This window comes from Chiroxiphia lanceolata, chromosome 8 (genome assembly GCF_009829145.1).
Source record: "Chiroxiphia lanceolata isolate bChiLan1 chromosome 8, bChiLan1.pri, whole genome shotgun sequence".
Classification (NCBI taxonomy): Eukaryota; Metazoa; Chordata; class Aves; order Passeriformes; family Pipridae; genus Chiroxiphia; species Chiroxiphia lanceolata.
The window spans coordinates 24,438,127-24,453,001 of record NC_045644.1 but is presented as its reverse complement, the minus strand read 5'-3'; the positions used below and the strand labels follow the sequence as shown (position 1 = coordinate 24,453,001).

General features: G+C 41.6%; 1 protein-coding gene across 4 annotated transcripts; it reads right to left on the bottom strand.

Annotated features, from left to right (window-relative positions):
- Positions 1-6,751: 6,751 nt before the first annotated feature.
- Positions 6,752-14,132, bottom strand: RPS24 (ribosomal protein S24). Of its 4 annotated transcripts, XM_032695205.1 has the most exons (8): positions 14,045-14,113; positions 12,119-12,184; positions 11,322-11,531; positions 10,748-10,858; positions 10,627-10,629; positions 9,886-9,902; positions 7,684-7,719; positions 6,752-6,846 (listed from the first exon to the last, which is right to left on the bottom strand). In XM_032695205.1, the coding sequence occupies exons 1-6, from the start codon at positions 14,045-14,047 to the stop codon at positions 9,897-9,899; spliced, it is 399 nt and encodes a 132-aa protein (XP_032551096.1). In that variant the 5' UTR covers positions 14,048-14,113; the 3' UTR covers positions 6,752-6,846; positions 7,684-7,719; positions 9,886-9,896. The 4 variants fall into 4 exon arrangements, with proteins under 4 accessions (XP_032551096.1, XP_032551098.1, XP_032551097.1 ...); XM_032695207.1 differs by lacking the exon at positions 9,886-9,902; XM_032695206.1 differs by lacking the exon at positions 10,627-10,629.
- Between the last annotated feature and the right edge of the window lie 743 nt (positions 14,133-14,875).

Genomic DNA, 14,875 nt, shown 5'->3' with positions numbered 1-14,875 from the left:
GTGTGTCTTATGCACTGAGCCTCTCCCTGACTATTTCCACAGAGTCAAGTCTCATCTCTGGTTTGTGAAAAGAGAGCAGGTCTAGCAGTTAATGAGATGCTTACCTTGACACAAAGGTTCAATTCCCCAACACATTTGCTTCATTTCTGATCTGTGGAGAAAGCCACAAGAATCATTGTTATACTAATAGGAGGTTCAAAGCTGCACCAGAAGTTCAGACTGGACTTTAGAAAGCATTTCTTTACCAAGGCTGGAAAAACACTGGAACAGGCTGCCTCAAGTCTGTCAGTGTTTTAAGAGTCTGTTGGACAGCACCCTTAATACCATGCTTTAACTTGGTCAGTCCTGAATGGGTCAAACAGTTGGACCAGATGATCATTGCAGTTCTCTTTCAGCCAAAGTAGCCCATTTATTTATTTGTACAGAAGTACATCTCACAGAATCACAGAATATGCGGAGTTTGAAGGGACCCCCAAGGATCGTTGAGTCCACCATCAGGTTTTCCCTCTCCTTCTACTTTGGACTCAGGGGGACCCCCAGAACGGGGAGGGGGGCTCAACAAACACCACTCTGTTCATGCCCCAGAGTGCTGGGTTATACATTTGGGTTTTGTGGGTTAAAACCAATTGTTTGTCTGTATAATTGTACTTATTGTATTATTTTTATTAAATTGTTATTCTGATTTACAATCTCTCTTTTGAACTGGGTTCTTTTCCCCTGCCAGTTTACCTTTAAGCCAGCACAGACATCCTGCCAGGACGATAGGAGTGTCCCACTTGTCTTCAAAACCAGCATAGGTTTTTCTAAAGAAACTTTTCAAGGATTGGTCTGTGCAGCACACCATGTTAAAGCTTCTACAGAAATATTTATTAGTCCTACAGCAAGGCTTTCACCCAGCTTACCAGACATGCCACACCAATGAAGTATTGCCAGGAGCCCAAAGAACACTCTTGAACCAAAGAAAGTATTTTAAAGCAATCATTTACCACACCAAAAGGAGATTTATTATTTCAAAAACACAAGTCAGAGTCATGAAAGGCAGCTAACAGACATTTATGCCTCTGTAGATGCTCATGGTTAAGAAAAATGAGAAAAAAATTTGATACATGTTGCATTTATTCCCTGTTTAATGCCAGATGTTTACTTTTCAACATTTGTTTGACTCTGGACAGTTCAATTTCACCATGGTTTCTGTGGTTTATGCATGAGTACAGTCCTTCATGCTTATTTATACAAGCACTGTGGATTTCAATGCTAGGAAAAATGTATTCTCATTTTAATTAACTCCTGAAAAAAACCCTAAAAGTTTAATAGTTGTGTGTGAATAGGAAGCAGTTTGTCCCAGTCCTAGGCCCTTACACTAGTCTTTCCTTTTGTAAAACCCTAAAGTAGTGCCTAGATCAACCTTTCCTCAATAAACAGAAGTGATCAATTAAAATAAATACTCAAAACATGAAATCTCTGTTCTCATGTTTTATTATAACCCTCTGCTTACCTTAAAAAAAATATTACCTTCTTCTCTGTAGCAGGATCCATCATACTATAAAGAGAACCGTAAAACAAACTATGTAAGAACTATTAACCAACATCTTAAAAATCAACTTTCCCCCCCCCCCATTTTAACTTAAAAATATTAAGCTGCTTTCACTGTGATTTTTACATTGGCTGTTAAACCAGACAGAAGACACTGAAAAAGGAAAGTGTCAATCCCAATTTTCTACTTACAGCCAAAACCGCACAAGAAATATGGATCTGAGGTCATTTGTCACAGAAAAGTTTTATTATCAGTGATTGAAACCTGTTATCAAATCAACACAAATGATGCCTGGCTTAACAAACAGGCTAGCAAAAATTGACAGAAAATGATAGCAGGGTAGCAGCTCCAGTACAATCAAATCAGATCATCATGAAAGGCAGCGAAGCATGTTTCTCCAAATGGGGGTCAGTTTGCAGCCTGGTCAGCTTTATTAAATAACAAGCTGCATTTTAACCCAATGAACACAAGTACAAACTGTTATCAGCTACCTCAGTGAAGCACTGCGCTCACAGGGTTTTTGCTGATTGTGTAATAGCTACTATGTTAAGAGAAGGCACAGATGCTCTGAATCTCCTTCTGCCTCAGCACACTATTTGAGCTTATTTAAGATCTCTGTGTATGAACAGCAGTAACTTGAAAGGAAGATGGAGCTTTATTAGTAGTATTGGTTGCCCATGGCCAGCTGTTGGAAAATACAGTTACCTTCTAGCACATGATGTGTCTTTTAGCTACTTTTGCAGCTGTTCCATTAGCCACAGCCTTTACAGAGAGCTAAGACCAAAATTATGAGGAAACTTATTGAATTTGAAATGAGGATAAAATTCCACAGGTAATATTTTTAAGACACAACTAGAGTTAAAAAATACTAACAACAAACCTAAGTTTCCATTTAATCCCTTTAAAATGAAGGAGTCCAGAGGCATTAATGTACTTGGATGTGCCTGCTCCTGACATGGAGTTGTCAAAGGTTACTTAAACCTTTTCATTTTACATCTTACAGGCATTGTAAAAAATGCATTCATAGAAATAACTTGGTCTTATTGCTATTGTATTCGGAACATGATGAACAAAAGAAATGTTTGCCACCTATACCAGAGAATTCACCTGCTCAGATGAAATTTTGCCAGAATTCATAGCAAAAAAAAAAAATTAACTACTCTTATCTGATCTCTTAGCAGTATCAAAATAACCACCCAAGAAAGGCTCAATCAACCTTGTTTTGCTCAAAGAGAAGTAAATCAACAGGGAGCATTCACAACTGGAATTTCAAACTTACTGTATGCATCTAGTATCAACAGCTGCTACAGGACAATGTTCTATTTCCTCTGTGTAGGAAACCAATGACATTAAAAATTCATTTTTTACAGCAACTGACCAGAATAATATGAACAACTTTATTTCATCTGACTGTTGCAGAGTTGATAGTGACCTAAATACTTTAGTCCTTAAATGACACTTTTACTATCAATAGAAAGAACCCACATCACATAGCATACTATGCCTCATTTATTTCAAGACACTGACAATATTAGCTTTATTTCTTCCCCTCAAGGTTTGTTCTCAAACCCGTTACAAGCCGGTCCCTAGACCAACCCACCTCATTTTGCACAGGTGATGCCAAATTTTACTATCATTTTTATCACAGCTATCTTTTTCTATGAAGCCAAGACACTCTTGGCTCCTCCAAACAGACTCTCCTAAGTCCTTCTCTGATATGCTGTAGTTTGTCTTTTGCCTTCAGTACAACAATCTCCTTCAGACAGGAGCCACCATTGTCTGGCTGTGCCATATTTATCTCACTGAACATAGGAATAGAACTTCAGCAAGAAGCTGGACCACTGGATATGGTTTCATTTAAGACAAGCCCTTAGGCTTCTGCACAGCTTTCAAAGTGTTTCACACAAAGATTTAATTTATTCTTACTAGACTGGCTATGCAGTTTTAAGTCCTTCCTACGGAAAACCCCAAACATTTTCTGTGCATGCAACTCCAGCAAGTCCAGGCCATTATAAATGGTGGTTAAGAAAAGTCTTTCCACGTGTATCAGTTTGAGATTGTTCACCACCAGCTTAATAAGCTGGTCTCCAAAATGCCTTCAGAGACTAATCTGAACTCCAGAATGAAAAAACACTTGAGATATTGAAATATGAGGGCCAGGCCAAAGTCTGAAAGCAGGCGACAGTGACAAAACTACTACCTATAGATGATGGGATGTGCCAAGATTGGCAGAAAATAAAAGTTCCTTCAGCACATAGTAGGGAAAGAAGTGCAGATTCCAGTTCCACTTAATTGTTTCACCTCCCGCAGGAAAGGGGATTAACCTAGAGTCTGCACAGCACAGCGTGTGCATTAAACCTCTGAATTACAGAACACCTGCTACACATTGCTTAGACTAGAACGCATATGGGCATCTGTTGGCAGAACAGATACACCAAGAGCTGCTCACAACTCCCAGCCACTGAAGCACCAAGATTTCAGATGACAGCCATTCATTCGATTGCTCTGTTCCAAGCAGAATGACAGGAGAAAGGATAGCCACATCAACACAGAATGTTGCAGAATAGTGGAAAAACTCCAACAGGCTGATCTGATTTGTTCAGTTAGCTCTAGATCTATGTCATTTTGACCCCCTCCCCATTTTTTTGTGCTTAATGGTTCATATTGCAAGACCAGAGTACAGCTTCGGATATGTGTTTATAACCTAACCATCCAACAAGAGTCAATTGTTTTATGGATTCACTATGTGTTTTTTGCTGTCAATCTTCAATCAAAATGGGGCATCAAATACCAACTTACGGCACCAAGTAATATCTATTTCAGTTCAACTCCTTTGGCAAGTTACTGTATCACATAAATCTGTAATAAGTACAATGTAAGACATTACAAAACTGAAGAAGGGAACTTTTAATACTCCAACTCCAAAATTAATTTCTGCTAGAGGTAGATGCCCCTGGAACAATACTGTTTACTGTGTAAACTCAGAACATCAAGGCTACGCAAGACAATACCCCTATGAGAGCACTTATTTATAGATCCTTTGTTGATTGCACAAAACTAAAATAAGGAGGCTTTTGAAAAGAGCAACTAGGATTTGTGCCAGCACTCTACAGTTTTCAAGTCGTAAACATCTGGAAAACACTAACTCTATGGTCTTCACGGAAACTGGTGGTTTCCATTGAATCCAAAACAAGAGTGAAACAAGAACATGACTTAAAGCCTCAGCTTCTAAACACAACCATTTTTAATGCATATTTTCAAAGGAGTTGACATCCTTGGCAGGTGATAATTTGACCTCCTTTCAGTCTATTCTCTGAAAGATTGCTATATAACTCTTCCTTTTATTTGTATTGCTGTGTTCACATCACCCCCTAGTGATTGCTCAATTACATTAAATGGCATGACTCTTCTTCCTTTTCATATGCGTAAAGGGTTTACTGCAGATACTACCCTTGAAACAGGTTTAGATTCTAAGACTTATGTTCATAACATCTGCTCCATATCCCTTACAGTATTTGCAATTGTCTAAGGTTTACTCACCAACTCAAGAGACTCCAGAGTACAGTGCACATACTTATCAAAGTACACACATCCCACTTTTAATACTCCTCTAGCAATTCTTTTGTTAAGAGAACTTTCCAGTCTGACCATTCATGAGACTCTCTTGCAGTCACACTCCCTACACCAGTTTCACTGCTGGCACCAGGGGGCAGCCCCTCCACAACGGGTGGTCCCCACACCCCCACTCACAGTCAGACCAGGTTTCCCATAGCAGAGTCTCAGAAGTCTCATTCCATAAAGCCACTTATTCATGGCATAGTAACACACAAAAAGCTCCAACTGGGACCTCTGAGGAGAGACCCCAAACTAAGGAACTCCTGGGCTTTTACCCCTTCACAGTCTAAGCATGTGACTCCTCAACTCCTGCTGCCCTGAGTGTCTTTGTGCCCCTCAGAGGTTTGGCAGTACACAGCCTCTTGTCTCAGGTTCCCAGCAAGAGCTCATCCTGCAGCTCCCACTGCTGCTGCACACCGAGCTACTTGCACTGAACATACATTCAGAACATACCTTTAGGAAGAACATCCAACAGGTGCTTATCTTTGAAGCCCTGCCTGACAAGAGCCTTTTAACTTCCACAGGACCTTAGAATCAAATCCATTTTAGAATCAACCAGCATGTTTTGCCACCCCCTTAGTCTAATATCACTAGTTCACCTGTGGCTTTAAGAAATTGGAGAGCCCTTTCACCAGACCAACTGCCTATTACTCGCAGTTACTAACATCAATAAAGGCAAAAAAAACTACAGCATGAGGTACAGAGAGTTTATGGTACAGCCAATAGTGTGATGCTGCTGAATACGGACAACAGTAACAGTAACCCCACTAGTTCAAGACTCAGACTGAAGGTACTAGAAAAGGCATTAAGTGCTTCACCTATACTTAGCAGATCTTGCACAATATCCCCTTTCAACCACTTTAAAAACTCCTAACTATGGTACTGTTGGTTTCCTCCCCCAAACAGTAAAAATGCCTTTCCTAGGTTACAAAGTGCTGCCTAAGTACAATGGAAGTAAAACTCAAAAATACTGTACTTAGATAATAAAATCAGAACTGTAATCAGCACAGATGCTACAGCTGCAGTCTCAGTCCTATTTAGAGTATAAAACTTGTATTTTGATTGCTCCTCAAAACATCTGCACCAGAATGCCCTCGCTTCCATCTTAAATGGCCCCTTTAACACTACCAGATGAAAAATTAGAGGTGTACTACACAGCTGGCAGGCCAGAGACAGACCCCACAGCCTGTCCTGACAACTTGGGAACAAAAGACAAATCATGCCCAACTCCTTTCCTACCAAAAATCATTAACTGTGGAAGTAGGTAGCTCTGAGTATCTCTGTGTACATGTTTTGTTCTCCCTTATGCTGTATTCTACAGGTCTATAGAAATCAGGCAGCCAAACAAGAACATCTTAAAAGGACTTTCCAAATCACAGTTTGAACAACAGATGACAAAAGCCTGTCTATATCCATGAAATAACACTGCCTGCTGGGAATTAGTTCATACTACTACCTAGAAAGCATTTCAAATTGATACTCAAAACAAGAGGTGTTTAATTATGAAAAGATTTTAATACAGTGCAAACAGTGCACCTATGCTGAATTTCTCAAACTTTACAAAAAGTAGCTTTAAAATCAAAACTATAGGACAAATCAGCATTTTATTGACACAGTTTATTTGATGTTAAAGTCAGATGAACAGGTTCTACTTTCCAGAATAATTCCTTCTGTACTTCTTCATAGAAGGATGCAGACTGTAAAGGAAAAAAATACATTACTACCACAAAATTAAAACAATTTTTGCACTCATACACCTATAAAGCCTGAAAAACTGGTTCCCAAACAAGTCAGGTGAACCACACTGCTCTTCTTTAAGAGCATAAAGTTCAAAATTTCACAGCACCGTCATGGGAATAAATCAGTCTAGATTACAGCATCTCTCTAGAAGAGCTCCACAAGCTAGAAGTGCTTTGACAGCTTTCTGTTTAAGACACTGGACATGCTGTATCAGCTCCCAGACAGACCATTTGTAATAAAACCACTTTTTTTCTGAACACTTACTGAACACAGCACTTAGGTTTCTGCAACAAAAATACAGGGACTTATCTGTGAGAGTATCATGCTTGTTTATAAGGAATTTACTTGAAATAAGTGTAAGAAAACAACAGAAATCTGTTCTGAAAATAGTTATCGTACTACTTTAATCTATTTAAGACAATAAAACCCAAGGTCTACTATCCTCTCTTTAGCATACCTGCAAGTGAAAAATGTAAGCCTTGCTTACAGTTAGACTAAATAATCAGTAGTTTTAGGAACAGTAAATGTGAACTGCCCAGTTTATTATCTCAGTCTTTACACTAATCAGGTATTTCATGTAAGTCAAAGTCACATAAGCTATCAATTCAGTAGTAATTGATAGCAGTAATTTACAAAAGAAATTTGTAAATATTCTTTCCTAGTCTTAAACTCTTGCATTTGGTTCTACATCTGCACAAGTACCACAGTCCTTGCATAAATCAATGTTAGACCAACGTCATCATAATGACTGGACTGCTGAATGTCTACACTTACAAAGCATTCTCGAGTCATACCTGTGATCCATTTTCCATCTGAGGAACGTTCAATTACTGAAAAAGAGAAAGCATTAATTAATAATAAGAATATTTTTATCTAAGTTCTACTACTGTAGAAGATGGAGCCTTGAAGATTTTTACTGACTCTCACAATATGCTTTTTTCAATAACCACATGGAAATGTGCGAGGAAAACTTCAAAATTTTGACTACTGTAGAGACTGAAGACTTAAATTTCACGCATTCTCTCAAACTCAAAAGGAGGCCTAACAACAGTTGTTCAGAGCTTAAATAATATTCAGAATACAATTGTATGTTCAATTATGCCTACAGGCTACAATGGCTTAAAGTGCCTATCCATCCACACTTCTGTTTGATAGCTTTTTTTTTAGAAAAGCCTCACACGTCAAGGGCTGTCACAGGTACAGCTGTGACATTAAAAGGGAGGATGGGCTTTTTTTTTTTACATTTCAGTGTCGCATGGTACATGGTCACTGCTCTGAAAGCAAAGACTAGGTGAAGGACATCCACATATACTTGTTGCAAATTTTTAGCAAGCTCAGCAAAGTCTAGAAGTACAGTTACATTAAATAACACACAGCACTTTAAAATACTTCTCTTGAAACTGCAGGGAAAACAGAATGGGAATTCTAATGGGGTGAGAGGGAAATACCAAAGAAAACAACCAGACATTGGCACAGTTACATATGACCTTAAGTTCAAAAAAAATTATTCAAGTATGATTCACCATTTCAGTAATTTTCATGACTAGACGGTACATAACTTTTAGAATAATATACACTTGGCTGAAGATTTTTCAGAATCAAGTGCCTACACATTTCTGAGATAAATAGTTCTCACAGTCTGTATAGGTGGACTCAAAAACATATTCCAGGACTCCTATTAAAAATTCCTCTGCATAGTTGTGATAAAGGATGATGAACCATACCACATCATTATCTTTAAACATGCATTTTTCAAGATAAATTATAAAGACACCAGTGTATTTTACATTTTTCTGTAATGCAGCACAAAACTATTATCAAGCAAGTTTTCCAGAATGCACACAAAATAATTTATCCTAAGTGAGGACACAAAGATTAACAAAGGTGGTAAACAAGTAACATCTAACCCATGCATACTTATCAACCGAATGATAATTTAAAAAGATAACAAAATACTAATGAAAACCACAGTTTACCTACTACTAAGATTGCATGCTGGTTTGAGAAGCACTTGATACAGAAGTCACATCTTCTACATAATTACCACAGAACATGATCCTGACCCTAAAATTTGTGAAGTGCTGATATGCTTTAAGAGGATTTCTCTGAACTGGACAGCTTTAGTAATTCAAGTGACAGTAATTTAACCACTTTGCATTAACACTCAACAACAGGTACTTTCAGGTGCAAAAGTCTTGATGGGAAGTTCATCCATACTACTGGGATCAGTGCAACACTAAATGACTCCCTTGCCATTGACAAAAGGGTGTGTGTTATGTGTTACTACTATACCAAATGCTATTTTTGTGCCATAAACACGTGTAGGACTTCATGATTAAAACAGCATTAAAGGAGAAAGGAAGGCTCAAAACCTATCTAGTAGAATAGTTCCCTCATCTAGTAATTGTTAGTAACACTGGTCCATTTCCATCCAGTGACAGAAAGAATTTGACTTCCACACTAACTAAAATATTTAATTTCACTGAAACTTCCAATTTCGCTTTAATTTGTGTCTTAGCTTGGAATACTGCAGGGCAATAGTTAAATATAGTTTAAGGCAGACAACTGTGCCTTTTTTATTTCCCAACACCATCTCAAACACACTAAGGTGTGATGTGACTCAGCTTTCATGTACACAGCTACTTACACACAACAGTCAAGTAACACATGCAATTGCACTGTACTACTTTGAATCAGATCCTGGGTGTTCTGAACCAATGCCTCAAATTAGAGTATTGAGTTTCTTGGATTTCTTCTCACTGAGCTCCTTATTTTAAAGCTGTTTCACTGGTTTCAAAAGTCTTGTTTGCAACTGGCCAAATTTTATTTCTAATTCACATGGAATAAAGTTCATTATGTTAGTATTTAACCCTCACAGGACAGATCTAAGTTTAAATCGAACATGCATGCAAGGCAGTACAGTGCTTTAATCGAAAGGATGGACACATTTCAGTGATGTATAATTCAGTCACCACATCCATGCTCATTTCCAGTACCTGTAGATACTTCATTTCTGATGGAGAATTCCAAGAAAGTAGAAAAAAAGCAAAAGTGAAGATTACTAAAGTACAAAATGTCAAGGCATTTTCTCAACTACAGAATTAAGCATGGAAACCCACTACTCTCTCTCCCCTCATTAAAACACCTGAAGAAAACCCACTTGGCTGCACAGCTTACTCTGCATTTGTCAAAGGACAAAACACCACGAAGGAAGATGACTGGCTTCCCACCCAGGCTACTCCTCAGCTGTGGTTTTGTTTCATGACAGAGGAACTCTGCCTCCCTCCTAGCTGCTGGTATCAGGTTCCAGCCTCAGCCCAGGAAGCTCCCACCAGAGGAAGACTCTACTACCTTGGGAATCAGTCACTTAAACCCAGGATAAAACAGGCATTCTACTTATTTCTATTTACACTCTGTCCTCATTACCTACAATATCCTTAACAAACTCACCTTGATAAATAACACCATAAGTAACAGTAAGTTGGTGGAGTAATCATTAGGTACTTAGGCAGTCTAAGTAACAAGTGTTAAGATTATCTAATGTGTGTACTGTGAGACTGAGTTATGTGATTAGAGCAATACTGTTAGATTTAGGAAAGTGTAACTTTAGTTCAAGTGACACGTAGGAAACAGTAATTTAAGAAGCATTATTTCATGTTGTATCAGCTAAGCTTGCAGCAGTGAGGAGCAAAACTAAGCTACAGAGCTGATGACAAGCTATACAACACACAGATTACCTTCTGTTATCCAGTAGAACAGGTGAAAAAATGGAAGAAAAATAGCGTTATTCTGTTGCAGACTCTAATCAACATTCCAAAGGCAAATGCTCACTCTAGCTTAAACATATTCTCATCCTACCTTCTTGCCAGCACCAACATTTGCCTTGGCTGTGCCCCTGACTTTCTTCATTCTGTTCTTACGCTCCTTTCGCTGCTTCCTGGAAGTCTTCTTCTTTTCATACAAGCCATGCTATTAAAAAAGTTAAAATAGCATTTGATGTTGTTTCTCTGTTACCAGCTCTCAATTTAATTTTTATTACTTCTGAACTCTTCATATACAGTTTAAATTTGAAATATTAACTAAACAGCAAGTTCATTAACTAATAAATGATTCAACACAGACCATGAACACTTGAGTAGCATATGCATCAGCCCCATCTCTTATGTTTCTTTCAAACCTTTAAAAGTGATTTATTCCTAAACATCTCTGGTAACAGGTTTTGCCTTTCCAATTCTCCTGTAATGCAGACTAAGAAAAACTCAGCCTCTTTTGCAAGTGCAGAGGCTAACCTGTGTTATTTTAAGATGTCTCATATGACTGAGTATACCAACAGTACTTTCACAAAACTTGGGGGTTTACACATGTAAATACTGAGTAATTAAACACTTCTAACCTATCCTAACTGCTTCCAAGATACTAGAAGACAACATACCCTGGCAAGCCTGTGCTTTGGTTCATTTTTCTTTGCATAGTCCAAGGAATCATAGATCATGCCAAAACCGGTTGTCTTGCCACCACCAAAGTGAGTTCTGAAGCCAAAGACGAAAATTACATCAGGGGTTGTCTTGTACATTTTTGCCAGCTTTTCCCTGATTTCTGTTTTGGGGACTGTGGCCTTCCCAGGATGAAGCACATCAATCACCTAAGAAAGAATTTTGACAAGTTGTATAAGTGATCAATATCCAGCACAACAGCCAGGCGCTACAGTCCCACCATGAACTTAAACACTTAAAGTAACCCACCTGAGCAGCACAAAGTATTATTCAATTTGATATAAAAGCAGTCAAAAGTTTCCTGCTTCACAGTCATTCAGATTCGAAATCACCTTTAAGATCATTTAATCCAACAGTAAATCCAACACTGTCAAGTCTCCCAATGGTTCTAAGCCATGTCCTCTAGTGCCAAATCTACATGTCTTTTTAATATCTCCAGGGATGATGACTTAACCCCTTCCCTGGGCAGCCTGTTCCAATGCCAAATAATCCTTTTGGTGCAGAATTTTTCCCCAGTATCCAGTCTAAACCTCTCCTGGTGCAACTTCAAACAGAAGAGTTTGCTACCTCACCATCAGTATTTACCTTCAGCATACATCAACACATCTAAAGCCATAAACTTTTACAATAAGAACTTTGGAGATTTCAAGGGCCTCGTACTGATAGTGGCTGTAAACCACCTGCAGCCCTGAATCAACAGACAAATAATTAAAGGCAAATTCCTGTATTCTTTTACCATCTGCTTGCGCTGCAGCAGCCTGTTTGTCATGAACTTCCTGGTTCTGATGGTCACTGTGTCATTCTGCAAGAGAAAACAAAACAATAGCTACACATACAACTGAAATTTAATAAATATGTAAATAATGCACACTACAGCAACAGTCAAGAGCCTCAGACACTGACAGTGAACTCATGACCCAAGTAGACTGGTCTTGGGCTACAGAAAACACCTGTAAAAACAGTGAAAAACTGACAAACTCATCCCCAGTTTTCAAACATCACAGCAACACACACACTTTCACCATTCTGAGAAGGTTAAACAGTTTTTAGTGAAACACACAGATTACAGCCCAAGCATTGGAACAACGTAACAGAAGTTTCCTTAGGAAGCTCAAATGTTACAACCTCTGTGCTGTCCCACCCTTAAAGGGAAGGAGCACAGAAGACTCCTAGATGTTTATGGTTGAAAGGAAAGACAAAGGTCACAGGATCCACAAAAGCTTACAAAGTTCTATTAGCAAATTCCACACTTACCATGGAAATGAGTATGTTAGACCTTGACCTCCCAGTGTAAAGACACAGCAGTGGGTTTTGGATAAAGGGATATGCCAAAAGGGAAGAGAGAGATAACAGAATGGGAGAAAGGGATCACCAATCCTGGCTCCAGCATCAACCTCAGTTTCCTGGGTAATCTTTTATAGATAAGTTTCTCCCTTTCTATGTCACTTAGTTATCAGGTACAGTCCATTCTTCTGGACCTTTCTGGAAATAGGTGGGAGGACTCTGATTCCCCCCCAACAGTCTATGCACATTTCCTGGTCTCATTCCTTCACTTGCACTGCGCTCTGTTTATGTCTAGGAGCCAGAACAAGGCTGCCTGTTCCTGGAAAAGTGCTGCCCTACTTCCATGTAGCCCCTCTCCCCAGCCACAGCACTCCTTGGCTGTCATTACCAACACTCGGTTGGCTCCACTGCCACCCAGCTCTTGGTGCTGGAAACGCACACCAGCCCACTCAGCTTTTAGCCTTCTACAGCTTCTTAACTGTTACAGAATGGGTCAGGTAGGGAGGAACTACAGAGGGTCATCTGGCCTTGCTCAGCATAGGGCTGGGTCCAGACAGTTCTTGAATACCTCTAGTGAGGGAGAATACACACCTTCTCTGGGCAACCTGTTCCAGTTGCTCACACAGTAAAGAAGTTCCTCCTCGTGTCAGGTGGAACTTCCTGTGCAGCAGTTTCTGCCCACTGCCTCTTGTCCTATTGCTCAGCACCACTGTGCAGAGCCTGGATCCATCCTCTTGGCACCCTCCCTTCAGATACTGACAGACACTGAGGAGGGCCCCTCTAAAGCGCCTCTTCCCGAGGCTGAAATGGCCCAGCTGCCTCAGTCTGTCCTCATAAAAGAGATGCTCCAGACCCTTCTTTCTTGCCCTCCACTGGATCTGCTACAGGAGTTCCATGTCTCTGTTGAACTAAGGTGCCCAGATTTGGACAGAGCACTCCAAATGTGGCCTCTCCAGGGCTGCGCAGAGGAGCAGGATCACCTCCCTCGACCTGCCGCCAATGCTCTTCTTAATGCAACGTACGAATTTCTCCAAAAAAACCCCGCACGCGTCTGTTCCCGTAACGCCTTCAGACAGGGGCAGCCATAAGACACACACGACTGGGACTTATGGCAGCTCCCCGATAGCTCCCGAACAGCAGCCCAGCGTTACCGCGCCATCAGAGCCCGGGCCGCACCCGGCCCGGCCCGCGCCCCGCTGCTACCAGCGGGCACAGATACTCGGCAGCCCGGCCGCCGGAGCGCCGGCTCGGTGCGCGCCATACCCGCGCAGGCGGATGCAGGCGGGCCAGCCCACCGGGGCGCGGCGGTTCAAGACCGCGGCAGGGCCGGGATGGCGGCGGCGCGGGGCGGATGGCGGGGAAAAGACCGCGCACTCACCATGGCGGCGACGGCGGCGGTGGCGACACGGCGGGGAAAGGGCCGGTACCGCCCCCCGGCCAATCATAAGGCAGCGCGGGGGCCTTCCACGGGGCGGGGCCGGGCGTGGGGGTGTCTATTTCAATGCCGGGCGTGGTAAGGGGTGCCTTTCGTGTGCCTGAGGGGCCCCGGGGCGGAAGGGTGCCGCGTCCCGCAGGAACGGCGGGACGAACTCTGTCTGGCCTGGCTTGGCTGAGCCCAGTTCACTTTAGTTCTCCTCCTATGTGCTGGCGCTGCTGCGGTTCTGGCTTCGCCTTTGTGCAGCCTGTCCTGGGGCTGCTGCTGGGGCGCCACGCACGAAGTCACGGGCTGACCCAGAGCCGTGGACTGAGCGTGGCTGTGGAGCTGTTTAAAACTGAGGGGGCTGGAACTGTTCAGCCTCGAAAAGAGGCGACTGAGAGGGGACCTCCCCCATCTGTATAAATATCTAAAGGGAGGGTGTCAAGGGATGGACCAGGCTCTTCTTGGTGGTGCTGAGCAATAGAACAAGAGGCAACGGGCAGAAAGTGCTGCACAGGAAGTTCCACCTGAGCACGAGGAACAACTTCTTTACTGTGCAGTGACCGTGCACCGGAACAGATCACCCAGAGAGGGTGTGGAGTCTCCCTCACTGGAGATGTCCAAGGCTGGACACAACCCTGTGCCATGTGCAAGGAGTGACCATTCCTGAAGAGCGGGGCGGTGTGACCCGGTGGCCCCACTGTGATTCTCCCAATCCAGCCCATCCCGTTCCCGCTCCCGGAGCCCCGAGCGCGGCAGGTCCCGCTGGGGCCGCCAGGGGGCGCTGCGCGC

Coding starts and splice junctions, on each gene's coding strand:
- RPS24 (XM_032695205.1), bottom strand. Junction 11,532..12,118: donor TGCTGCAGCGCAAGCAGATG/GTAAAAGAATAC, acceptor ATTCTTTCTTAG/GTGATTGATGTGCTTCATCC. Junction 10,859..11,321: donor CAAAGCACAGGCTTGCCAGG/GTATGTTGTCTT, acceptor CTTTTTTAATAG/CATGGCTTGTATGAAAAGAA.